This window comes from Lagenorhynchus albirostris, chromosome 12 (assembly GCF_949774975.1).
Source record: "Lagenorhynchus albirostris chromosome 12, mLagAlb1.1, whole genome shotgun sequence".
Lineage (NCBI taxonomy): Eukaryota > Metazoa > Chordata > Mammalia > Artiodactyla > Delphinidae > Lagenorhynchus > Lagenorhynchus albirostris.
In genome coordinates this window covers 18326591-18354272 of record NC_083106.1, presented here as the reverse complement: position 1 = coordinate 18354272, position 27682 = coordinate 18326591, and the positions used below count along the sequence as shown (strand labels likewise).

Below are 27682 nucleotides of genomic sequence, written 5' to 3'. Positions count from 1 at the left end.
TCTCTCTCACCTTATTCATTTACATATCCATCCTTTACTACCAGAGTAGTTATCTTTCTAACAAACACATTTAAATATGTGATTTCCCGTCTTTAAAATTTTGGACAATTTTCCATTGGCTGTAAAGTAAAATCCAAACCACAAACACTCCTGCCTAGCCTCCCAACACACTGTGCACTCTCTTGATGGAGCTATGGACCAACTCCTGACATATTTGTGATGTGATTTTATCTTGCCCATGCCTTTCCTCTTATCTTGTTATATTCTGTCTCAATTTTTCCACCTAGCAAAATTTATCACTTTTAAGGATCAGTTTCAAGAGTCAAATCTTTTATACCCAAACCTCCAAATATAACTAGTTAGTCCTGGTCGTGTTTCTATAGTCTTTGGTTCTTTCTAAGAATGTGACATATCAAATTTTATCTGGTTAATTTCACATCCACCTCCATGAGAATTAACATTTATTGGAGGCAGGAACCATGTCTTATCAATACAGGACGTATTGATATATGCCTGACACGTAGTTGGCCTTCATTAAATATTGTTAAATGTTCATTAAATGAGTTGTTAGAATACTTGTCTTCTCTTTTCATATATTTTTTCTATGCAGAAAGTTTGGCAAATGTTATTAAGGAAATAAAAATCACACATAACCTAGAAACTATCATTGTTAGTATTCTATTGTATTTTCTTAGAATGTTTTTTCTATTCACAGTTTAACATTATTAAAATCATAACATAATTAAAGTTTTATAATCTGACTTTTTACTTAACATTATAGTGTTAACATTTCCCAATACCATTAAGACATTTTGTGAACTCTTTTTCATGATTATCTAATAATTATTCATATGAATATACAAGTTTTTTGGTTATTGATTATTCCCTGTTGTTACAAATTTCCTTTTCTACTTTTTCTATAGTATTAATAGAGATATGATGGGCATATTTTATTGTAAATATTAAAGAAAATTTCTGATTATTGTCTAAAGATTTATTGTTTTAAGGAGATTAAATATTTTAAAGAAACCATACATATTGGTAAATTGGTTTTCAAAAGTAAAACCCAAGTCTTTTTGACAGTATAGGCACAAATAATAATTCATTGTATTCTGGCTGATTTTTCTCTATAATTAATATTTATTTGCTCCTTAAAACCTTTTTCCCTTTAACAAACATGCTCACATTTTTTGCAAAGAAAGATAATCAACAACAAAACTAAATTACAGAACAATATATACAGTATATCCCAAGTATATTTTCTTTTTTTTTCCTAATATCTTTATTGGAGTATAATTGCTTTACAATGGTGTGTTAGTTTCTGCTTTATAACAAAGTGAATCAGTTATATATACATGTTCCCATATCTCTTCCCTCTTGCGTCTCCCTCCCTCCCACCCTCCTTATGCCACCCCTCTAGGTGGTCACAAAGCACTGAGCAGACCTCCCTGTGCTATGCGGCTGCTTCCCACTAGCTATTTTACATTTGGTAGTGTATATATGTCCATGCCATTCTCTCACTTTGTCACAGCTTACCCTTCCCCCTCCCCATATCCTCAAGTCCATTCTCCAGTAGGTCTGTGTCTTTATTCCCGTCTTGCCCCTAGGTTCTTCATGACATTTTTTTTCTTAGATTCCACATATATGTGTTAGTATACGGTATTTGTTTTTTTCTTTCTGACTTACTTCACTCTGTATGACAGACTCTACGTCCATCTACTGCACTACAAATAACTCAATTTCATTTCTTTTTATGGCTGAGTAATATTCCATTGTATATATGTGCCACATCTTCTTTATCCACTCATCTGTTGATGGACACTTAGGTTGCTTCCATGTCTGGCTATTGTAAATAGAGCTGCAATGAACATTTTGGTACATGACTATTTTTGAATTATGGTTTTCTCAGGGTATATGCCCAGTAGTGGGATTGCTGGGTCATATGGTAGTTCTATTTGTAGTTTTTTAAGGAAACTCCATACTGTTCTCCATAGTGGCTGTATCAATTTACATTCCCACCAACAGTGCAAGAGGGTTCCCTTTTTTCCACACCCTCTCCAGCATTTATTGTTTCTAGATTTTTTGATGATGGCCATTCTGAGCGGTGTGAGATGATATCTCATTGTAGTTTTGATTTGCATTTCTCTACTGATTAATGATGTTGAGCATTCTTTCATGTGTTTGTTGGCCATCTGTATATCTTCTTTGGAGAAGTGTCTATTGAGGTCTTCTGCCCATTTTTGGATTGGGTTGTTTGTTTTTTTTGATATTGAGCTGCATGAGCTGCTTGTAAATTTTGGAGATTAATCCTTTGTCAGTTGCTTCATTTGCAAATATTTTCTCCCATTCTGAGGGTTGTCTTTTGGTCTTGTTTATGGTTTCCTTTGCTGTGCAAAAGCTCTGAAGTTTCATTAGGTCCCATTTGTTTATTTTTGTTTTTATTTCCATTTCTCTAGGAGGTGGGTCAAAAAGGATCTTGCTGTGATTTATGTCATAGAGTGTTCTGCCTATGTTTTCCTCTAAGAGTTTGATAGTGTCTGGCCTTACATTTAGGTCTTTAATCCATTTTGAGTTTATCTTTGTGTATGGTGTTCCAAGTATATTTTCTTATGTTTATAGTTGTTTATATATTTTATATACAGGTAAAATTTTAGAGAAAATACTAAACAAAAGCACATAAACTGAGGGCAATAAAAGGGTTGAAGAATTCTCTTTTTAATCTATCTGCTTCTTGTAATATATTTGCATACTGCCTATTAGAAGAAAGCAAAAAAAAAAAAAAAAAAGAGAAGGAAGGAAATGTGCCAGTAACTAAAAATAACAATTGTGATAAAGTATTTTAACTACTATGATAGGAAACCATTGCATCACACAGCAGGGCCAGTATTAGACTCAGTGATATTGAACCCAATACCTAAATTAGTCATAGCAGCTGGTCCTAAATCTGTCAGGATGAGTTGAGAGGAAGGTGAGGAGAGAACTGCTTGACTAGCACATGTAAAAATTCAGAAATTAGAGACAATATGACCTTTTCAGTATGATCTTTGTTTTGTTTGCAAAATGGGGTTCTAGGGTGCTATAGCAAGAAGTAAGATCCAGAGGTTGGCAGGGCCCTTTCCTGAAGGGCCTCAAGGCAAGAAGAGATTCAGATTTTACCATAGAGGCACTGAGATGCTTTGGAGGATTTTAAGCAAAATGGCATTAATAGACTGTGTTAAAACATTATGTCTGCAACTATGAATTGAAAAAGTACTCTAAATATAATTTCTAAGAACAGAAAAAATGTTAGAACCTTATTGTTATGAAATTATATGTAATCATAAAAGGTACAAAACATGAAAAAAAAAGGAAAAAAAGCTCACTCGGAAGACTGCAGTGTGTTGTATGGATGAAGGGAAACAACTGGAGACAGGGAAACCAGCCACGTAGAAGTTGCAGAATAACCCAGGTGTGTGATCATGGCAAGTGAAATAAGTCAGTGTATTTGTTTACCAAGGCTGCCATAACAAAGGCCCACAAACTGGCAACGTAGGTAGCTTACGCAACAGAAATCCCGACTGCCACAAGTCTGAGATCGAAGTGCCAGCTGGACTGATTCCTACTGAGGGCTGAGAGGGACAAGATACTCCATGCTTTCTGCTAGCTTCTAGGGGGTTCTAGTCATTGGCATTCTTTGACTCATAGATTTATCACCCTGGTCTTTCTGTTCCTCTTCACGCACCATTCTCCCTGTGTCTCTCTGTCTCCAAACTTCCCCTTTTCATAAGGACCTCATTTTAACTTGATTATCTCTGGGAGATAATCTCTCTAAGAATGGTGACATTGTGAGGGGCTGGGGGTTAGGACTCCAGCATGTTTTTGAGGGGGACACAATTTAACCCATAACAGGCAGTGACAATGAATCTAGAGGAACGAGAAAGGATTTTAAGGTACCAAGGAAGTAAAATTGAGAGCGTTGGTTGATTGGGGTTTGACTTGGGGAACTGTTGGACAGTAAGTGTCATTTACTTAGTTAGAGGTTACAGGAAGAGAACCCCATTGGCTGGTTGGGCAACAGAAAGACAATAAATTCTTTTTTTCTTTTTCTTTTTTTAAAATTTTTTTGGCTGCACTGAGTCTTCCTTGCTGCGTGCGGGCTTTCTCTATTTGCGGTGAGCGGGGGCTGCTCTTCGTTCCAGTGTGCGGGCTTCTCATTGAGGTGGCTTCTCTTGTTGCAGAGCACAGGCTCTAGGCACACAGCCTTCAGTAGTTGCAGCACATAAGCTCAGTAGTTGCAGCAAGAGGACCCTAGAGTGCGCAGGCTTCAGCAGTTGTGGCTCACGGGCGCTAGAGCGCAGGCTCAGTAGTTGTGGTGCACGGGCTTAGCTGCTCTGTGGCATGTGGGATCTTCCCGGACCAGGGATCGAACCCGTGTCCCCTGCATTGGCAGGCGGATTCTTAACCACTGTGCCACCAAGGAAGTCCTAAGTCATTTTTAGGTGTTAAACATGGTAGGCCAGTGAAATGTCCAAGGGATACTGCATAGGGGAGTCGGGCTGGAGACACAGATTTGGAACTCATTATGCTGTTTCTGCCCATGAAGTGCCCAGGAAAGTTTGTACAAAGAGAGTCAGATCCAGGACAGAATATTAAGATTCTCTGATATGTATGGGAATGTCAGTGTGAGAGAAGTCTAAAAGTAGCACCTCTGAAATAGGAGGTACAAAAGTTATTATGCTCATGGAGAAAAGTTTTTGAAGAAAGAGAAAATGAGGGTTGATTCGACTTTGTCAGATTCTCCTAACAGTTCAGGAAGATGAGAACTGAGGTTTCTATAGGGTGGTGACAAGGTGCTTGACACCATGGCAAGAGCAAGTTTAGCACCTTGGTTGGGGGCAGAGTGGAGCGCTGTGAGCGAGTGGGAGGTGATGAGCCAAGGACAGTGGAAGTTGACAACTCTCCTTAGATTGTTAGCTGGGGAATAAAATAGAGCCGAGACTGGTCAACAGGGTTGATTGAAGATTTTTTTTTTTTGGTTTGTTTTTTGTTTTGTTTTGATCTGTCTTTCAGTGGGTGAGAACTGCACAGGTACAAAAGCCAATATCAAGGAGAAATAAAGTGGGGAAATTTAAGATAAGGAAGAGAGAAGATAGAAAAGCAAGTTTCTAGAGAAATTGAAAGTTTATAGGGTCCTGAACATTTGCAAAGATTCACCTAAAGTAGGAAAGAACCTCAACAAAACAAGAAACCTCTTAGACTGCATTAAGGGAGGAGTTGGGAAGGAATTAGACTGCACATTTCCAGTCTTTTTTGTAAGAGGTTCCCAACCGGCTTGGTTAAAGGGTGAGAGCACAAGCGACAGGTACTACTTCTGACTTCTCTGTATTTTTGTGAAAGAAAATACGTTAACAGTATTTAACAAACGCTGTTAACAGTGAGGTTTTGAAAGCTACTGCCGGTTGTGCTTTTTGTCCCACTAGAGAGGAGGGCGTGATGGAAAGGTTTGATGTGGCAGTAGTTTGCAGTCTATCAAGTTTTATAAGTGAGTGCTTATTATATCTAAATGAAACGTTACATTTCCTGTTTGGGATATGATGATAATAAACATCCGATATTTAACTTCATTTTACCACGGCATACTGGGATCTTTTGCCAAAGTCTATAATAGCACTAATATTTCCAGGATTTTAACTGACTTTATAAAGTGGTTTTACTTGTAGATTATCATATCAGCAAATGATACAGTTTCTTTTAGCTATTTGAAGGAAAGACCAGCATACTTGTTTATAAAAGTGAATGTTTTTCTTTATAGGTATTCAGTTAAAGTTGCATTACCACATCCTGTTACAATACAGGTACGCACATCCAAACCAGATGCATTCATCAAGCTACAGATCCTAGAAAATGAAGAAGTTATCGTGAGCTCCACTGGGAAGGGCCAAGTTATCATTCCAGCAATTAACCTCTTGGGGAATGAGAAAGCCTTGAGCTCCCAGTGTAAGTGTGGCTTTTAGAATTGGTTATTTAGATTCATAAACAGATATTTATGTTTATGTAACTGATTTTCTAAATGTTTTAAGATAAAATAGCAAGTAAACATTTAATTGCTAAAATTTGATATAATGGGAAATATTTTTTAAAAACTATTGCTTTTGTGTGCCAAATTAGTCTCTGAAGATCAATAGATTTGTTATAACTGTGCTTTAAAAATTATTACCTGAACCTTCTTAGACTTCTGAATAAGAAATAGATTTTTATTACTTTGAAAACATTTTTACTTTTATTCCCAATTAATTATTTTTAGAAAATATTCTACTTATTAAAATTAACAGAAACTTTGAAGTTATTACTTGCAATGTAATAGTCACAGGAGCTTTTTTTTTTTAATGGCGGTATAATTGCTTTACAATGGTGTGTTCGTTTCTGCTTTATAACAAAGTGAATCAGTTATACATATACATATGTTCCCATATCTCTTCCCTCTTGCGTCTCCCTCCCTCCCACCCCCCCATCCCACCCCTCCAGGTGGTCACAAAGCACCGAGCTGATCTCCCTGTGCTATGCGGCTGCTTCCCACTAGCTATCTACCTTACGTTTGGTAGTGTATATATGTCCAGGCTTCTCTCTTGCTTTGTCACAGCTCACCCTTCCCGCCCCCCCATATCCTCAAGTCCATTCTCTAGTAGGTCTGTGTCCTTAGTCCTGTCTTACCCCTAGGTTCTTCATGACATTTTTTTTTTCTTAAATTCCATATATATGTGTTAGCATACGGTATTTGTCTTTCTCTTTCTGACTTACTTCACTCTGTATGACAGACTCTACAGACTCTACCTCATTACAAATAGCTCAATTTTGTTTCTTTTTATGGCTGAGTAATATTCCATTGTATATATGTGCCACATCTTCTTTATCCAATCATCCGATGATGGGCACTTGGGTTGTTTCTATCTCTGGGCTATTGTAAATAGAGCTGCAATGAACATTTTGGTACATGACTATTTTTGAATTATGGTTTTCTCAGGGTATATGCCCAGTAGTGGGATTGCTGGGTCATATGGTAGTTCTATTTGTAGTTTTTTAAGGAACCTCCATACTGTTCTCCATACTGGCTGTACCAATTCACATTCCCACCAGCAGTGCAAGAGTGTTCCCTTTTCTCGACACCCTCTCCAGCATTTATTGTTTCTAGATTTTTTGATGATGGCTATTCTGACTATTGTGAGATGATATCTCATTGTAGTTTTGATTTGCATTTCTCTAATGATTAATGATGTTGAGCATTCTTTCATGTGTTTGTTGGCAGTCTGTATATCTTCTTTGAAGAAATGTCTATTTAGGTCTTCTGCCCATTTTTGGATTGGGTTGTTTGTTTTTTTGTTATTGAGCTGCATGAGCTGCTTGTAAATTTTGGAAATTAATCCTTTGTCAGTTGCTTCATTTGCAAATATTTTCTCCCATTCTGAGGGTTGTCTTTTGGTCTTGTTTATGGTTTCCTTTGCTGTGCAAAAGCTTTGAAGTTTCATTAGGTCCCATTTGTTTATTTTTGTTTTTATTTCCATTTCTCTGGGAGGTGGGTCAAAAAGGATCTCGCTGTGATTTATGTCATAGACTGTTCTGCCTATGTTTTCCTCTAAGAGTTTGATACTTTCTGGCCTTACATTTAGGTCTTTAATCCATTTTGAGCTTAGTTTTGTGTATGGTGTTAGGGAATGATCCAATCTCATACTTTTACATGTACCTGTCCAGTTTTCCCAGCACCACTTATTGAAGAGGCTGTCCTTTCTCCACTGTACATTCCTGCCTCTTTTATCAAAGATAAGGTGACCATATGTACATGGGTTTATCTCTGGGCTTTCTATCCTGTTCCATTGATCTATCTTTCTGTTTTTGTGCCAGTACCACACTGTCTTGATTACTGTAGCTTTGTAGTATAGTCTGAAGTCAGGAAGCCGGATTCCTCCAGCTCCGTTTTTCGTTCTCAAGATTGCTTTGGCTATCCGGGGTCTTTTGTGTTTCCCCACAAATTGTGAAATTTTTTTTTTAGTTCTGTGAAAAATGCCAGTGGTAGTTTGATAAGGATTGCATTGAATCTGTAGATTGCTTTGGGTAATAGAGTCATTTTCACAATGTTGATTCTTCCAATCCAAGAACATGGTGTATCTCTCCACCTATTTGTATCATCTTTAATTTCTTTCATCAGTGTCTTATAATTTTCTGCATACAGGTCTTTTGTCTCCTTAGGTAGGTTTATACCTAGATATTTTATTCTTTTTGTTGCTATGGTAAATGGGAGTGTTTTCTTGATTTCACTTTCAGATTTTTCATCATTAGTGTATAGGAATGCCAGAGATTTCTGTGTATTAATTTTGTATCCTGCTACTTTACCAAATTCATTTTAGCTGTAGTAGTTTTCTTGTCACATCTTTAGGATTCTCTATGTATAGTATCATATGTCATCTGCAAACAGTGACAGCTTTACTTCTTCTTTTCCGATTTGGATTCCTTTTATTTCCTTTTCTTCTCTGATTGCTGTGGCTAAAACTTCCAATACTATGTTGAATAAGAGTGGTGAGAGTGGGCAACCTTGTCTTGTTCCTGATCTTAGTGGAAATGCTTTCAGTTTTTCACCATTGAGGATGATGTTGGCTGTGGGTTTGTCATATATGGCCTTTATTATGTTGAGGAAAGTTCCCTCTATGCCTACTTTCTGCAGGGTTTTTATCATAAATGGGTGTTGAATTTTGTCAAAAGCTTTCTCTGCATCTATTGAGATGATCATATGGTTTTTCTCCTTCAATTTGTTAATATGGTTCATCACATTGATTGATTTGCGTATATTGAAGAATCCTTGCATTCCTGGAATAAACCCCACTTGATCATGGTGTATGATCCTTTTAATGTGCTCTTGGATTCTGTTTGCTAGTATTTTGTTGAGGATTTTTGCATCTATGTTCATCAGTGATATTGGCCTGTAGTTTTCTTTCTTTGTGACATCCTTGTCTGGTTTTGATATCAAGGTGATGGTGGCCTCGTAGAATGAATTTGGGAGTGTTCCTCCCTCTGCTATATTTTGGAAGAGTTTGAGAAGGATAGGTGTTAGCTCTTCTCTAAATGTGTGATAGAGTTCGCCTGTGAAGCCATCTGGTCCTGGGCTTTTGTTTGTTGGAAGATTTTTAATCACAGTTTCAATTTCAATGCTTGTGATTGGTCTGTTCATATTTCCTATTTCTTCCTGATTCAGTCTTGGCATGTTGTGCATTTCTAAGAATTTGTCCATTTCTTCCAGGTTGTCCATTTTATTGGCATAGAGTTGCTTGTAGTAACCTGTCATGATCTTTTGTATTTCTGCAGTGTCATTTGTTACTTCTCCTTTTTCATTTCTAATTCTATTGATTTGAGTCTTCCCCCTTTTTTTCTTGATGAGTCTGGCTACACAGGAGCTTTAATAAACAAATTATTTCTGAAATAATGGACAACAGTGATACTCTGAGATATATTTAGTTTTTTGTTTTTTTGTTTTTATGGTACATGGGCCTCTCACTGTTGTGGCCTCTCCCGTTGCGGAGCACAGGCTCCAGACACGCAGGCTCAGCGGCCATGGCTCACGGGCACAGCCACTCTGCAGCATGTGGGATCTTCCCTGCCCAGGGCACGAACCCGTGTCCCCTGCATCGGCAGGTGGACTCTTAAACACTGTGCCACCAGGGAAGCCCTATTCAGTTATTTTAAGAACTTGATTCTGAGTATAAAAATAACACATGTCCAATGTAGAAAATTTGAAAAATAGAAAATTTGAACAATTCAACAAGAAATCCCTTGTAATCATGCAGAAAAAATACTGTTAGTATTTTAGCTTTTATGCCTCCATTGTCTATTTTTGCATTCTCATTTTAAACAAAACTATGATTTTACCAATTTTGGTAACGGGTATTTCTTCTTAAAAGTCTAACTTCTTATTTGGCATTGGTTGGGAATCTCCAAACCTATGTTAAGTAAGAGTGATGATGATATATTTCCTTTTCTTAAATAGAAAGGCTTATAACATTTAAGTATTATGTTTGTTGTTGACTTCTAATAATTGCCCTTTTTAACATTTAAGAAAGTTTTTCTACTGACAGCTTAGAATTTTAATATAGGATGGGTTTGGAACTTTATTAATTACTTTATTGTTGTTTATAGAAATCATCAAATGTTATCCCTTTGAATTTCATAAATTAATTTTTAATTTGGAATCATTCTTGAAATAAAACGTATTTGTCTATAATATTTTAATAAATTCCTATGTTTAGAATATACTGTTTTATTTAGTTTGTTAGATCATATTTTCTCTTTAAATTTTAACATTTATAATATTTTTACAATTTCCAAATAACTCTTTTGGCTAGTTTTTTCTTGTTAACATCTTAATTAATTTTTCGGAGTTAGAAAGTGTGGCTGTGTATTTTCTATTTTGAGGATTGCATAGATGTTTTTACTGTGGTGTAATTCAAATCAGTTTTGGTTAGTGTTACACTTAGGTTTATAAAGAACACATGCTCTATTTTGAAGGTAAATAATTTGATGTCTAAATACACACACACACACTCTGTACAGTTATATATGTACATATATATATAAAATAAAACTTGGTAGCTGAAATATCTAAAAATTTAAATTGTCATTTACGTTTCATCTTATTGGCTTGTAAATTTCTGAAAAAGTAAAAATCTATCTCTAATATTTTTCATTTTACATATTTCTATATTACATTGCTAGTTGCATAAAGTTCTACATTTGCTTTATATTTATTGATATGTTGTATTTTTAAAATGAATGTAAAGCAGTCTTTTTTCAACTTTAATAGATTGTCTGACATTAACACTTGTTCTTCCATTTGTTATCATTTGCATGTTCACTTTGGTTCATACATTTAGTTTTTCAACCTTTCTCTTATAAATGGGTATTTTTTTCCACTCAATCAAAGACTCTAGTCTCTGAAATAGAGTAATATAATCCATTTACATTTTTCTCTTTTTTTTTTTTTTTTTAGAAGATGTTGGGGGTAGGAGTTTTTTGCTGTGTTGGGTCTTCGTTTCTGTGCAAGGGCTTTCTCTAGTTGTGGCAAGCGGAGGCCATTCTTCATCGCAGTGCACGGGCCTCTATCGCGGCCTCTCTTGTTGTGGAGCACAGGCTCCAGACGCGCAGGCTCAGTAGTTGTGGCTCACAGGCCTAGTTGCTCTGTGGCATATGGGATCCTCCCAGACCAGGGCTCGAACCCATGTCCCCTGCATTAGCAGGCAGATTCTCAACAACTGCGCCACCAGGGAAGCCCCTCCATTTACATTTATTTTGATAAATATGCTTTTTCTGAATTCTGTCATCATGTTTTGTTTTAAAATTTATTATATCTTCTAGCTGACCTTTACCTATTTGGTGGCCGGTACTCTTCCTGATCTCTCATTTTTCCCAATATTGTTTATGCTGATTATCTCAAGTATATAAGCAAATTACTAAAAAGAACTTTTACCTATTTTCTGTCTAATATTGATACTTTTCCTTTTTTTCCTTTCTAAAATAAATGCAAACAAGGCAGGGCTCTTTTTCTTCTCTCTTATTGACCCTGGAAACAGTGTTTGAGTTGTCATTGCAGCCCAAGGATATTCCTTTTCAATATGAAATAAGAATTTGGAGGAGCGGAGAATTGAGTCCATTTAGGACTAAGAATACACATAAATTTTATCATTTGATAGCTATATCCATTTACTAGGGCTGCTGTAGCAATTTACCACACACTGGGTGGCTTGAAACAACAAAGATGTATTCTCTCACAGTTCTGGAAGGCAGAAGTCCAAAATCAAGGTGTTATCAGAGCCATATCTCCATCAAAGCCTCTATGAGAGAATCCTTCCTTGCCTCTTCTAACCATTGTTGGCTCCTGGCATTTCTTGGCTTGTGAGAGCATATCTGTGCCAATGTCTGCCCCTGTCTTCACATGACTTTCATTCTGTGTATCTGTGTCTTCTCCTTTTCTCTTTTAAGGATGCTCATCATAGGATCTAGGGTCCTCTTTAATCCAGGTTGATCTCATGGTGGAATCCTTACCTTAATTATAGCTGCAAACACCCTTTTGTCAAATGAGGTTACATACTGAGGTTCTAGGTGGACATATGTCTTTGGGGGGGGGGGTCACTATTCCACCCACTACAGCATTGTACCATGGGTCACTTAGCCTCTGTTCAGTTTTTTTTCTTTATTCTTTGCTTCCATTTAGATCATCTCTATTGCTTTTTTTCAAGTTTACTAATCTTTTCTTCTAAATTTGACAATGTTTAAGTCCATCCAGGAATGTCTCATTTCAGTTATAGTCAACTCTAGAATTTCTTTTTATTTTTTATATAGTTCATTTCTCTGTTAATATTCACCATTTGTTCTTTCATTATGTCAACCTTTTCCCTTAAATCCTTAAACACATTTTTAATCACTATTTTAAAGTCCTTGTTTGCTAAGTCCAACATCTGTGTCAGCTCTAAGGGTATTTCTATTGACTTTTTTCTATTGGTTACATTGTGCACTGTCCATTGTATTTGCTACGTTACCAAGACTCTAGATTATGCTGTCTTCATCAAAAGAGTGTTGAATTTTGTTCTGGCAGACAGTTTACTGACAGTTTAGCTTAATCCTGTCAGAACTTTGTTCTAAGCTTTCTTAAGTCAGGTCTAGAGTTTCCATTACTCCAGGGCTAGGGTAGCTCTAAAGAATACCCTTTCTTGAGTTTCAGCTGAATGCTCTGTGTTTTCATTAAATTTTCTTCATTTTGGCAGAACTCCAATGTCTCTCAACTCAACACTGCAACCTTCAGAATCTCCATTAAACTCACAATCTTCCAGTAGTGTCTACCAGGCATCGTTAGGTATTTGTACAAACGAAGTTTAAAATTCAGCTAAAGACTCAAGTAGACCCCTATGCATATTTGTGAGTTCCTTTGCTGCTCCGATGCCTGCTTTCTGGTACCCTGCCTCACAAATTCTAATTGTCTCAGGAGCCTCAAATTCCAATCTTTGCTTCCTAAATCTGACAACACAGCTGTTCACTGTTTGAACTCTATTTCCCTGTGCCATGGGTGAGAAGATCTTCACGGGCAGAAATGTGGGAAAGTGGAGAGATCATCTTGAATATTGCCCTTCTCTCAAGGATCACAGTCCTGGGCTGTCTATTGTCCTCCGGCTTAAAGCAGTTGTTTTATGCATTTTGTCCAAATTTATCATTTTTATGGCATAAAAATAAATCCAATGCCCATTATTCTGTCATGGTTGGAATCCGAATTTCCCTGTGTGCTTCACTTATGTTTCCTCAATACATGTTTGATGAATTAATTAACATCCAGCACATATCTATTTGTATCCCTTCCAATGGTATTTATATTATCTGTTAATTAAGAAATAATGACTGTAAAAATTAAAAATTACAGTAACATACACACACATAGTATTAAACGCTGAAGAAGTCAGAGTGTGTGGTATTAGTTTATTGTCATTCGAGCGGCACAGAATGAATGAGAAATTGTTGAATTGTTGTATAATCTTTTATCAATCAGTGGTGGCTCAGAATATGCATTGCTCTATGCAAGTCATATACCATTACACTAAGTTTCTTTAAGACCAGAATATTTTCAAGAAGCCAGTGATGTTGGTTTTTATCTCATTAAAACAAAACAAATTGACCTGTCCCTTTGAGTGTTCTATAAGGATATAACTAAATAACACAGTCAGTAATAACTATGCATTCCACATATCTTAACTTAATCCTAATATTTCTCATATTCAGCTAGCAAGCAAGTTCTTTCAACTCATGCTTCATTCAAGAAAGAGCAAGAATTTTACGTTAAGAAGAAATCTGTCCCAGGAGGTCATAAATCCTATAAAAGACCTGGAAGTGCAATAGTAGACACTGGTCAGCCTATTTTGGATGAGGAAACTATCTCTGTACCCACTATAGAAGAAAATGCTAGCACACCACAGCAGGTAATTTACATTTAAAAGAATTATTTAATGGTACTGCTCATAAAAATTTAACGTAAATTGCAACAATTATTTTCCTAAAAATTGTTCATGTATAATACTTTTTATAAGTAGTGCCACTAGTGTATAACCAGAATTGAAGAATTATTGAAAATTTTCTCTGTGCCAAGATTTTAAAATATGTGGCAAATTTAATTTTTACACTAACCCTATAATGTAGATGTTATTATCTTACATTATATATGAGTTAGTGGTTATGAGACTTTGGAAAAGTTCATATATTAAGAAAAACATATTTGCATGTGTCTTAAATTGAAGAAATAAAGGACAATGCATATAATTTAAGGCAGCAAAAGAAAACATAATTTATCCATTGAAAACCAAGAAAATAAATTAACTAATTAAAAGAAATAAAAACAAAATGCCAAAAATAAATCCTAATATGGCAATAATTAAAATAAATGCAAATGGATTATTAATCAATTAGAAGGATAAAATTTTAACGTTAGATAAAAAATAAGATCCAACTGTAAGTAGTCTAAAGGTGACACTTTTAAACAAAATAGCACAGAAAGTTTAAACTTCAACCAAAAGAGAGCTGTGATGATATTTTAATATCTCAATACATAGGATTCATGGGGGATATTATATAAAAATAAAAGGAAAAATAAAGCAGTATGACCATAACTAACTGACATATAGGCACCTCACTGCCTAGACTCAATAAATAAAAAGCAAAACTATTAGAGCGGTAGAGAAAAATAAGTTAACAATTGAGTTGAATATTTTAACACATATCTTTCAGAAACAAGTAGATCAAGCTGAAAAACAATATATTTGATCATTAGGATATGAAGTATTAAGTAGAAGCTTAATCTTTTAGATATCTATATAGAACACTCCACCTAATAAAAGAGAATATACTTTTTCATAGAACACACAGGAAGCCTCAATAAAAACCAAACTATACTGTGTAAATGTTATCTGAACATAATGCAACAGTAATTAGTAATTAACTGCTTAAAATCCCATAAATGTGAAAACACAGTGAAATATACTAAATAATTCTTTAGTTTAAAAAAATCATTAAAAAAGAAACTATTAAATACAAAGGACTCCATAAAAATAAAAAACTACAAATCAAAATTTGTAAGCCACATCTAAAGTAGCATTCAGTGGAATGTTGACTTTCAAATTAATTCGTCAGAAAGTATGAATGATTAAACAAATGAACTAAGCTATTAAAACAAAAGGTTAGAAAAAGAGTAAAAGAATAACTCAAAAATAAGAAAAAGTTTTAATAAAAATGAGAGTAGAAATTAATGAAATGGGGAATAAAATTTAGGAAAATTAATAAAACCTATGCTTTCTTATGATTAATAAAGTAAACATGCTTCTTGTAAGACTAATCAAGTAAGAAAAAGAGAAAGAAAATATAAATAAATCGAATACAGAACAAAAAATTAGGATAGAGGTATAAATGCAAACAACAGGTTTTAAAAAAAGTTTTATTATATACAACTCTATACTAGCAATTTAAAACTGACAAAAATTGTTTCAAATGTAAAATTCCTGGAGTTGGGGGAGGAATGGCATACCTGCTCCAGTAAAAAAAAAAGAAAATATAAAATAATAAGAATAAATAAGAATAATAAAACTGAAATGATAATCAAAGTCTTACCTTTCCAAAAAGCTATAGGCCTAACTGCTTTACAGGATAGATCTAACAGACTTTTGAGGAGTAAATTGTTCTAGAAAACAGAAAAAAAATACAAACCTTCCAATCCTTTCTAAGAGATTAATGCAATTCTGATTCCAAAACTGATAAGTAGCAAAAGTAAAATAAGTAAATTTCATTTATAAACATGAATGCAAAAGTTATAAATACTAGAATATATGATGGTAAGTATTCGTGGGGTTGTGAGGATAAACTTTTATAGACTGTGGTATTATAGAATTTTGGAGAACATCTGACAGTATCTAATTAAAGTATTATTATATGATCCAGAAAATATGCATTTATTATGTGCCTAAAATCCTATGTTTATTTTTATTGTTTATTGCATTTTATTTCCTAGGTATACAAGTATATTATACAGTGTTTGGTGTTGTATAACAGTTGGCCTCTCACTGAAAGTCAACTGATGTTTGTTCAAGCACAAAAAGACTTAGAGAAAAATGATAACAAAGGTATGTCACCCTAAATGTTATTCATGTGTTTTATATCTTCTAGAAATATTTAACAATAAATTTATCATGTAATTATTAAAACCTTATTGCTTACAATTTGTACTTTAATCCAGTGGCATTTCCTGTTCTGTTAATTGATTACATGTTTCAAAATCTTGCTGTTTGGTTTATAAAAACCAAAAATATATGATTGTTTAGGGCTAGTTTAAACAAATCTGTCCAGTTAGTAAAGATTACTAGATGATTATCTAACAAAGGTACAGGAAACTTTTCTAGTTACAAAATTATGTTTGTCCAAGTTTTGGGGAAAGTATAAAGTTTTTAAAAATATTTAAAAGAAGGAGAATCTCCTACTGAAAGAAGATTCAGGTTTATTTTTTAAAATGTAAACTACTCTTAATATTCCTGAGAAGGAAATGATAGTTTGATGCTTTAGACTAAAAAAAAAATTTGAAATAGCCTCTACTCCTAAGCACTATATCACATTATGCAGTATAATAATTCAATCTGAAGGAATGAGTATTTTCAATGTATATTCTTTTCAAATTTTAAGCAAGATTGCCTAATCATAAAAATTAACATATGTACATTATTTTTAAAATAAAACTATACAATACAAAAGAGCATACTACAACACCAAAAGCTGGTGAGGATACAGAGCAACAGGAATTCTCATACATTGATAGCGGGAATACAAAATGGTACAGCCAAGTTGGAAGACAAGTTTCAAGGTTTCTTTTCTTTTAATTAATTTTTATTGGAGTATAGTTGATTTACAATGTTGTGTTAGTTTCTGCTGTACAGCAAAGTGAATGTTATACATATACATATATCCACTCTTTTTTAGATTCTATTCCCATATAGGTCATTACAGAGTTTTGAGTAGAGTTCCCTGTGCTATCCAGTAGGTAGGTCTTTGTTGATGATCTATTTTATCTATACTAGTGTGTATATGTTAATTCCCAACCCTCAATTTACCCCACCCCCACCCCCTTTCCCCTTTGGTAACCATAAGTTTGTTTTCTATATCTGTGACTCTATTTCTATTTTGCAAATAGGTTCATTTGTATCATTTTTTTAGATTCCACACATAAGCAATATCATATGATCTTTGTCTGACTTACTTCACTCAGTATGACAATATCTAGGTCCATCCATGTCACTGCAAATGGCATTATTTCATTCTTTTTTATGGTTGAGTAATATTCCATTGAATATATGTGCCACATCTTCTTTAACCATTCATCTGTCGATGGACATTTAAGTTGCTTCCATGACCTGGCTATTGTAAATAGTGCTGCAGTGAACAATGAGGTGCATGGTTTCTTATGAAACTAAAAACGCATTTACTGTTGTGAAATAAAATTCACATTGTATGGCATGACAAGAAATATGTGAACATAAAAAATGTTCTCTGCCCTTTGGTCTCCTCTCTCCCCTCTACTGTGCATTGTGCATCTGCATTATACATCTACCAAACCTCCCCCATCAGCAGAAATACCTTCTCAACCATAAAAAGCAACATTCTCCTGGCATCAACAAGACGACTCCTAAAGGATAACATTCCTTCCTTCTTGATCTTGTAAGGGGACAAGATGACACTTAGATCTGGATTGTGTAAACTGTCAATAATTCATCATTTAATGTACAGCCCTCTGTCTCAAAAACCTTATATAACTATGCCTTGACTTCTAATGGGTGGAACAGTTTTCAGAGCTTTCTGAAATGCTGTTCCTGGGTTATAATCCTCAATTTGACTCGAAAAACTTTTCCATTTCTTTCTTAGATCAACTAATTAATTTTTCATTGACACTATGTAACCAGTAACTGTGCTCTTTAGTATTTACACAAAAGAGTTGAAAACTGAATTCTGGTTTAAGATGGTGACACAGGATGCTCCTGAGTTTACCTCCTCCCATAGAAACAGATACACAGCTGATTACCTCCTACACATCAGGCAAATGGAAAAACTCACACCAAAACGTATTGTAAAGGTTGAGATATACTCTCGCCATAAACCCCACACCCAGCATAGTGACATACAATTGGAAGGGAACTCACAACACCCAAAGCAAAGGGTTTGGACTGAACGTCTAGTGCTCCAGCTATTAAAATTTCCACATGAGTGACTGGCACCCAAAACACCTAGCTCTAAAGGCCAATGGGGTTTTGTCCACCAAGACCCATAAGACTATATAGCAAATAGTTCTTAGTAGGCTTCCAAGGATGCTCTGGCCTCCAGGGCTCAGTGCAGAGACAGCAGACAGAACTGCCCATCTCCCAGTTTTTCCCTGAAAGGTCTATTTGCATACTTTAAAAGCTACTGCCTGAAGGTCTGGCTTCTAATCCAATATATTTTTTTAATGTTTGTACTACCCACAGACATGTGTACATTCAATGTCGTCTCTATCAAAATTACAGTGGCATTTTTCACAGAAAAAGTAAAATCCTAAAATTTGTATATAACTACAAACTAGAAGAAAACATAGGGGATAAAATCCTTGACATCAGTCTTAATGATAATTTTTTGGTATCGATACCAAAAGTATAAGCAACAAAAGCAAAAATAAACAAGTAGGACTACATCAAACTAAAAAGCTTCTGCACAGCAAAGGAAACCATCAATAAAATTAAAAGCAAGTTATGGAATGGGAAAAAATATTTGCAAACCATATATCTGATAAAAGGTTAATATCCAATATATATAAAGAATTCATACAATTCAATATCAAAAGGAGAAACAATCCAATTAAAAAATGGGCATTTTTCCAAGGAATACATACGGATGGCCAACAGACACACAAAAAGATGCTCAACATCACTAAACATAAGGGAAATGTAATTCAGAACCACAATGAGATTTTACCTCACATTTGTTAGGATGGCTATTATCAAAAAGATAAGAGGTAGCAGGTACTGGCGAGAATATGGAGAATGGGGAACACTTTGTACACTGTTAGTAGAAATGTATATTGGTGCAGCCATTATGGATGGAGGATGAAGTTTCCTCAAAAAATTAAAACTATAACTGCCATATGATCTAGCAAATCCACTTCTGGATATATATCCTAAGGAAATGAAAACATTATCTCCAAGAGATATCTGCACCTACATGTTCATTGCAGCATTATTTACAATAGCCAAGACATGCAAACAGCCCAAGTGTCCATTGATTGATGAATGGGTAAAGAAATTGTGGTAGGTATGCACAATGGAGTATTATTCAGCCATAAAAAGAAGAAAAACCTGTCTTTCACAACAACATGAATGAAGCTTGAGGACATTACCATAAGAGAAAATAAGTCAGACAGAGAAGACAAATGCTGTATGATCTCACTTACATGTGGAATCTGAAATAATGGAACTCATAGAAACATTGAACAGATTGGTGGCTGCCAGAGAGGTGGCTGTGGGACATAGAAATTGAGTAAAAGTGCTCAAAAGGCACAAACTTCCATTTACATGATAAATAAGTCCTGGGAATGTAATGTACGTTTCTCAAGTTCAAATTGTCCGACACAGATGGATTTTCAGTAACGGAACACGGTAGTATAATTTATGAACTAGAGTAATGTAAAATGTAGATCTTGATTATGGTACAAAATTAATAATATGAATTAAGTTTTTAAAAGGAAGTTAACATTAAGTGGAGAAATACAGTAGAGTGGCTAACTACTGTACATTCCACTACCTGAAACTGGGTTATCACCTGCAAAATTAGAATAACCCCTATATTATATAATAACTCCTCTATTTCAAAGTTGTTTGGAAGATTCAAGATAATATATATAAAGTTCCTAGAACCTAGTAGCACTTCAGAAAACGGCTTTATCATTATTGTGTATTCCAACTAGAAAATAAGTCTTTAGGAATAATTATATGTCTTCTTTTTTGACATCACATTTGACAAGTTTATGTGTGAATGATCAGCTGCTAAAATTAAATGACACCTTGTGTCACCTAATACATTTTTTGCTGAAAGTAGAAAAGCAATTCAGGATTGAATTGTATTTAAAATGAACCAGGAAAATTATCTATTTGAAAGAATATGTTTCAATCTGTTTGAAAGTTAAGTGGCTTTTGAATTCAGAATAATCCTTCGCTAATTTCATGTTTATAAATATGTTTTTTTAGTTAGCCAATTTGTTTAAATTAAAACATATCAATATGCCCACTTCCACTTGTCAATTATATTTACAACTCATAACCTACAAACTTTAACCTTAAGAGTGTGATATATTTTAGAGAAATTAAGTTATTAATGTCTTAAAATTATTCACTTAGCTTGCTTTTCAATTATAAATATATCAAACATAAATTGGTCAAGTGTTTTTTTATTTGTACATTGATGACCCAATTTAAAATTTTATGTAGATTAAATGGAAATGTTGCCCTATTTACTGATTTAATTTATATGAGAAATAAAATATATAATTTTTTAAAATATATAATTTAATTTTTTTCAAAATTTTACATCTTTATAACTCATGATAAAATATAAGGCCTGAAACATGGTACAACCTAGGCTATTTCTATTATAAAATTTTAGGAAGTTTGGCCTCTGGTTAACATGAAGCAACAGTGCCACCTTTAGTATATTTCAATACTTAAGTAAGTTTCAGTAAAAATTGCTTACTTTCACTTAAGAAAATAGAAAATGGAGAATCTTGAGCAGGTAATACTTAGTGATATCATCTGCCTTTATACCTAATTAGCGGTCTTGTTATTTTGAGTCCTTTTGTTTATATTGCTGGCCTGCATACTTGAAGTTCTAATCTATTAGCATTAAACTTTATCATTCTCAAAAGTGTTTGGTTTCAAGTCCCACTGCTAACTTTGTTAGCAGGATTATAACATTATTTCCTGAACTCTAATAAATATTATATTATTGCTTTTTCTTAGGCACAATACATGCATGGTGTATCCAGTTCAGAGTATTTGAAGAAACCAAGCATTGTAGATACTATATATATTTACTATATATATTTATATATTCATATATACATGGCGTTTCTGTTTACATTTACCAAGTGTGATTGTAGTTGGTAAATGTATACTTTGTTCTAAACAAGTTTTCTAGTTGAGAAATTATATTAATGTTCAAATCCCAACCACTTTTAGTTTCTGGATATATAAATCTAAGCACTGAATTTTAATCATAAGATCAAAATTATATTTCTGTAATTCTCCTAATTACATGACTATGCAAAGCGGGGTCACATTTTTCACAATTTTGACCTACTAGGATATTTATTCTTGCATCTTACTGACATATATGCTCCCAACACATACAGATTCCCTATAAAGCTTTATATATTAAACTTAGGCAATCTGATAATGAATACATACTATGAGTTCAGCCCTACACTAGGTGAAATTAGGAATTTAAAATGAAGTATGTAATGATATCCTCACCTTTGTTGAACTTGTAATTCCTGGAAGAAAAAGTTACCATATTGTAAGCCATTAAATAATATGGAAATTATTTTACTGTATATATTAATAATGTAAAGAAAGAGGATGGTATACACCTGCTGTGTGCCTCACACTCTAGTAAATGTTCACATATGTAAACTTGAATATTAGAGTATGTTAATTTGAGTGGAATCAAACACTAAGAATTACGGGTAGTGAGAAAAAGAAAGCACCAGAAATACCTAATGGAGCAGCTTGAGATTCCATTTCATCTGACATCTGTTAACATCTTAAAAACCTGGGGTGTATGATACTAGGTAAGATCCTATTTTAAATGTTTTTTATTGATTTTTTTTAAAGCCTGTGGCACAGTCTTAGGTTTCAAGTTTTATGAATACAATAAACCTGCCAAAGTTAACCTACAGTGGCTGATCCAGGATTCACTTCTAAGTCTTTTGATTATTTGACCAAAGGATTTTCCCTAGTACAACACTTCTCAGCAGGCTGGGATTGTTGGCAGAAAGGCAAGCTGCCCCCTTGTAAAATCACGGTGCTTACAGTCCACTTGCGGTTGTGCAGTTGCTCTGTGCCCACTTTGAAAGCAGCCAGTAACTGGCACCAAGTGAAATAAGATCTGGATTCTTCGCAATTACTGTTTTACTTTGCTGATGGGGTGACTTACAAGACTCCGATTTTGAAAGGGACTGACATGTCCTTTGAACTGTTACTTGAATGCTGATTCAATTTATCAGTTGGGAGAGTCTGAGTAAATTACATAAACTCTCTGAACCTACCCTGCTGGGATTCTTTGAGAATTAAAAGAGAAAGAAACATCGTAGGGATTCAACAAATATCATTTGCTCTCCCAATACTTGGGTATTTGTTAGAAAAAATAATAGAACATAAAGCGAAATCCTTCATATTGGGAAAAGGTAATTATACCCTCCTAAATGTAAACCCGTGTTTCTCTAAGTGCAGTCCTTGGACCAGCAGCCTCAGAACTACCTGGGTACTTGTTAGAAAGCAAATTTGGGGGCTCCGCCTCATACCTTCCAAATCAGAAACTTTGGGGGGTGGGGTCCAGAAATCTGTTTCTTAACAAGCCCTTCAGGTGGTTCTGACACAGGCTAAAGTGTGAAAACCACTCTTGTAAAGGAACCTTCAGCTTCACTGAACTCTAATTCACTGGTATCCTTCCCTTCCGCCCATCCCCTTGCAACATTTGCTTCCAAGGAAAGGGAAAACTGTATACATTTCTTAAAGCAGTGTTTCTCGAAGTATGAATCAGAACCACCTGAGATAGTTTTTAAAGCTGTACATTCCTGGGCCCCATATCAAACTCTAAGGGGTTGGACTCTCTGGGGTTTGGGCTTCAAGACCTACATTTTCCAGACTCCCTAGTGATTCATACATTCATCAAATTTGTGAACTGCTGCTTTACAGTAAGCATAGCATAACTGGTAACACAGTTGTCTGGCTGCACAAGATAAAAAGGATGAATTCTTCTACTCCAGTTTTTATGAGGTACTATTATGTAGCATTGGCCACAGATAGATCTCTAAACTGTAGTTAACTCCTGATTTTGCTGGCATTGAGATCTCTGGGACCTGGATTTAAGTGAGGTGGTAGCTGTGGCCACTGAGACTGGTCGAAGCCCAGTCACCTCATATTGGGCAAGATGAAGAGCTGGTACTGCACCATCTCTATATAGCAGAGACAGCATGAGGAGCCTCTGCAGGGAAGCGGTGCTGAAATAGATGGGCTTCCATTTCTGTGCAAATAGTGTTTCTTCAACCTCAAAGTTTTTGGTTAACAAAGGATATCAAAGAACCAAAGAGAAAATATGACCTTTGCAGCCTCTCTACATTCTATCCTGGGTTTCTGATAAAAGGTGATTTTACTGTGTGGCTTCCTATAAAAATCTTTGTCTTCTTTTCTTCTTTCTTTTTCTCTTGATTCAGTTTCTATGGCTCATCATTTCTACCCTTGTGCCTCATTCTTACTCTTAACCTTATTTTCATTCTGTGGTCTCATTATTTTCACTTTTCTGCTCACAAGTTAAATCAGTCCACTTTTTTCTTTGCCTACTCATCACACTCAAGAGCTGAGCTGTTTAGTATGGAATCTCACATACTCCACAGAGTTTTTCGATATTTCATGCTCTTATGACAAGGTCTCCAGGCAGCTGTGAGAGACCTGGCCTATGTGAGTTCTCCGTTCTCTCAGGACTCTGCCCCAGGCAAACAGCATGCAGAGATAACTCAGAAGCTTCAAATAAGAAGAGAAATCCAGGAGGACACCAATGGAAATAGCAGGAAAAAGGACTCCAAAAATTTACTCCTCCATAAAAACAATGAAAAAACTGGCAGAGATGATCAGAATCAACTTTTCAGAATTCTGGAAATTAACAAAGGCTTTATTCAAGAAAAACAGCCATATCTCTTTAAGAACAGTAAGCTTTATGACATTTTTACTTGCCCCAGTCCCATCCCCTGGTCTCCAGCCAGCAGTAACCTTAAAAACTAACAGCCTGTATTCCTGGTACAGGAAAATGGAACTGAATCTCTTTCAAAGCCTCATTCCCAGAAAAACAAAAACTGAAAAAATTTGTCACTGACAAACTTGCCCTATGAGAAATACTGAAGGAAATCGTTCAGGCTGAAATCAAAGGACACTATGCAGTAACTTGTATCCACATGAAGAAATAAAGTGCACCATAAGGGAAATTTAAAAATACTTAGAGATGAATGAAAAACAACTAACAACATACCAAAACTTATGAGATACAATGAAAGCAGTACTAAGAGGGAACTTTATAGCTATAAATTCTTACATTTAAAATGAACAAAGATCTCAAATCAATAACTTAATATTCCACCTTAAAAAACTAGAAAACTGGAAAAGAAAGAAAAGAAGTAAACCCAAAGTAGGCAGAAAGAAGGGAATAATAAATATTAAAGCAGAGAATAATCAATTCAATATTGTACTGGAGATACTAGCCAAGGCAATTAGGCAAGAAAATGAACTGAGAGCATCCAGATCAGAAACAAATTAGATAGTAATGATCATTATATAACCTTATGAATAAACCAAAACCATGATTTATACATTTCAATGAGAAGTTTATAGTATGTGAATTATTTCTCAATTGTATAAAAGAGAGTCACACAGATCTTTATAAAAGGGCTGTCTGTTTGTTTGCTCACCTGCTTGTTTAAAAAAAGAAAAAAAATCCAAATGCCTTAGACTAACCATTTTTCTGACTTCTTCCCTTTTTCCTACATGACATGATTTTATTATTATATCATGACTCACTGGTTTCCTTTTTTTGTTTTTCTAGCACATGGAGAGAAACATGAGGAATTAATTACCTTTGGAAGTCCAGATTCCCACACTATTAGTGAGGGACAAAAATCTTTAGGAACTTCCAAAACAACAAGGAAAGGCAAAGAAAAGTCTTCTGAGAAAGAAAAGATAGCCAAAGAAAAACAAGTGCCTCGCGTTGAGCCTCAGGTGGGTGTGATGCTTTTTTTATTGGAGTCATTTAATAAACTTAGATTCATTGGGTCCCTATTTTCCCATATCTTTTGAGTAAAACCTGAAAAATTCCATCTCCCTGTTTCCAGCAATCACCTAGATACCTTAAAGACATTCCTTGGGCACCTTCTGTAAGCAGTCTTCCTTAGTTTAGTGTCAAAAAGTGTTAATTGAGCTTTTAATATGTAAGACACTGTTTTGGGGACTTGGGTTTCTAATATTAATATTATAAAGTCCCTACCTTCAAGGAACTCACAGTCTAATGGAGGAGACTGAAAGTAAAGAGAGAGTTGTAATGTTAGATATGGTATGCACAGTGTAGAAAGGATAGGTACCTATTTCAGCCTCTGCCTAGAGGAGTCCTGAACTGAATCAGTGAGCAAAGACATTCAGAGGCAAAAATCCAACACAATTTGGTTTCTGAGCCACTAAGGTATGGGGTATGAGGCTGGAAGGGTAAGTAAGGGTCAGGTGGAGGGGAGCCTTTTAGAAAGCCTGGTTAGAAAGCTGAGACTCTATCTACAAGCCAGGGGTCCTGAGTCCAAATTTTTTCAGGACCAGATAGGTAATCCCAATGATTAAGGGTAAGGAAGAGTATGTGGGTGGCAAGTTTGAGGAGTGCAAGCAGAGTCCTAAAGATACTCAAATTCAAGTTATTTTAAAACACTGAACTCAAAACAAATTACCTGTGAGGACAAAATCTTCCTATCATTTGTGATCACAGCTTAGGCTACACAGGGCTGGGAGGTGGGACTTTGAGAAGTGTACTGACTTTAAGAAGTGTACTGACATGATCAGATTTACATTTCAGATACCTTGGTGACTTTTAAGGGTATGAAATTAAAGGGGAAAAGATAAGAGATGGGAAAACCACCAGAAAGCACTGCAATAGTCCAGACAAAAGAGTACAAGCTGTACCAGATACAGGTCAGAGGAAGGAAGAAGAGGACAAATGAGGTTCTTCTAGTTTCTACTAAACAAAGTACAGCTAACTCTCTTTCTCATCCCACTGAAGGTGTACAAACTTTAGTGTAGGTGGTTAAATTGGTGGATACATTCCCAAATTAAAGTATGATTCAGTCCAAAGAACAGGAAGAGGCAGTTAAAAACTGAGCAGACTATTAGCAAAGACAAAAACGGAGAGAAGAAAAAGCGTTTATCTCTTCAACAAGACAAGATTGCCAGGATGAGTACTGATGACAGAACCTGGGCATTTATTCAAGCATTAAGAACAACTGAGCCAAAGCTCTGCATTAATAGGGTTGAACAACTGACTTTTCATCTTCAAGAATTTCCTGAGGGAAAAGGAGTGGCTGCCAATGAAAGAATTATTCCATATTTATTATGACTGAGACAAATTAAGGATGGCATTCTTCAGGCTGCAGTTAGAGAAATTCTGGCCTTAATTTGGTTGCATGAATCCAGTGAAGAAAGAGGAATCCTAATTCGCACAACTGATGATGGAAGAACAAGGGGTGTGGTTGCTTTTTAGACATTGCGGAAATCAGGTGAACTCACTCAGAAGCCAGTTCACCAGCCCTCTGACTGCATTTGTGGTGGAAGTACAGGTGCCATATTAGCTTTCATGTTGGGGCTGTTTCATATGCCCTTGGATGAATGTGAGGAACTTTATCGAAAATTAGGATGAGATGTGTTTTCACAAAATAGCATTGTTGGAACAGTCAAAATGAGTTGGAGCCCTGCATTTTACGACAAACTTGGGGAAATATTCTTAAGGATAGAATGGGATACACACCAATGACAGAAACAGCAAGAAATCCCAGAAGTCCTAAGGTAGCTGCAGTAATTACCATGGTAAACAGAGGGAAAGTGCCAACAACTTTTGTTTTCTGAAACTATGGTCATTTTCCTGGAATCAACTCTTACCAGTTGGGAGGCTGTCAGTATAAGATGTGGAAGGCCACTAGAGCCATATCTGCTGCTCCAGGCTACTTTGCAAAGTGTGCATTTGGAAAATGATCTTCATCACAATGGAGATTTGCTTCCGAATAACCCCTCAGCATTAGCAATGCATGAGTGTAAATGTCTTTGGCCAGACATACCATTAGAGTGCCTATGACATTGGACATCATGAAAGTGATGTGAGAAACACGGTGACATACACAAGCTTGAACTGTCTAAAGTTATCAACAGTGCTACAGATAGAGAAGAAACCCATATAATACTTGATGATCTATTATATTACTTCCTGACACCTATTTTTAGATTCAGTCTTGCCATGCGTAAAATCTTTACCTCTAGATGAAAGTTAAAATGAAAAGCTGGATAAGCTGCAGGTAAAAGAGTTGAAGTACATAGAAAGAAATGAAGAAAAAAAATTAAAAACTTGCAAAAATATTGTCAAGAAAAAAGTTCGTCAGAAAACTAATGATTGGATGAAACTAAAAACTGACATGTGTGAAAGCCTCTGTTCTTTTCAAAATTTTGAAGAATGTATGCATATTCTCCAAAATGAAAGCCTGCTCAGAAGATCCACCAAATTTAGTAAGGAATTGTGGGATTCAGTTTGAGTTAACTTTCAAATACTCATGAATTCTAGGGAA

At 35.2% G+C, this 27682-nt stretch overlaps 1 protein-coding gene and 1 pseudogene across 1 annotated transcript in view; both read left to right on the top strand.

The window, feature by feature from the left end:
• Nucleotides 1-27682, top strand: part of ADGB (androglobin) — a 172590-nt gene that overhangs the window by 132289 nt on the left and 12619 nt on the right. The window contains exons 28-31 of the mRNA XM_060167518.1: nt 5792-5976; nt 13783-13979; nt 16055-16166; nt 24922-25094. Of these exons, the coding sequence (XP_060023501.1) occupies nt 5792-5976; nt 13783-13979; nt 16055-16166; nt 24922-25094 (667 nt within the window). The remainder of the gene's footprint in view (nt 1-5791; nt 5977-13782; nt 13980-16054; nt 16167-24921; nt 25095-27682) is intronic.
• Nucleotides 25980-27649, top strand: LOC132530885 (calcium-independent phospholipase A2-gamma-like; annotated as a pseudogene).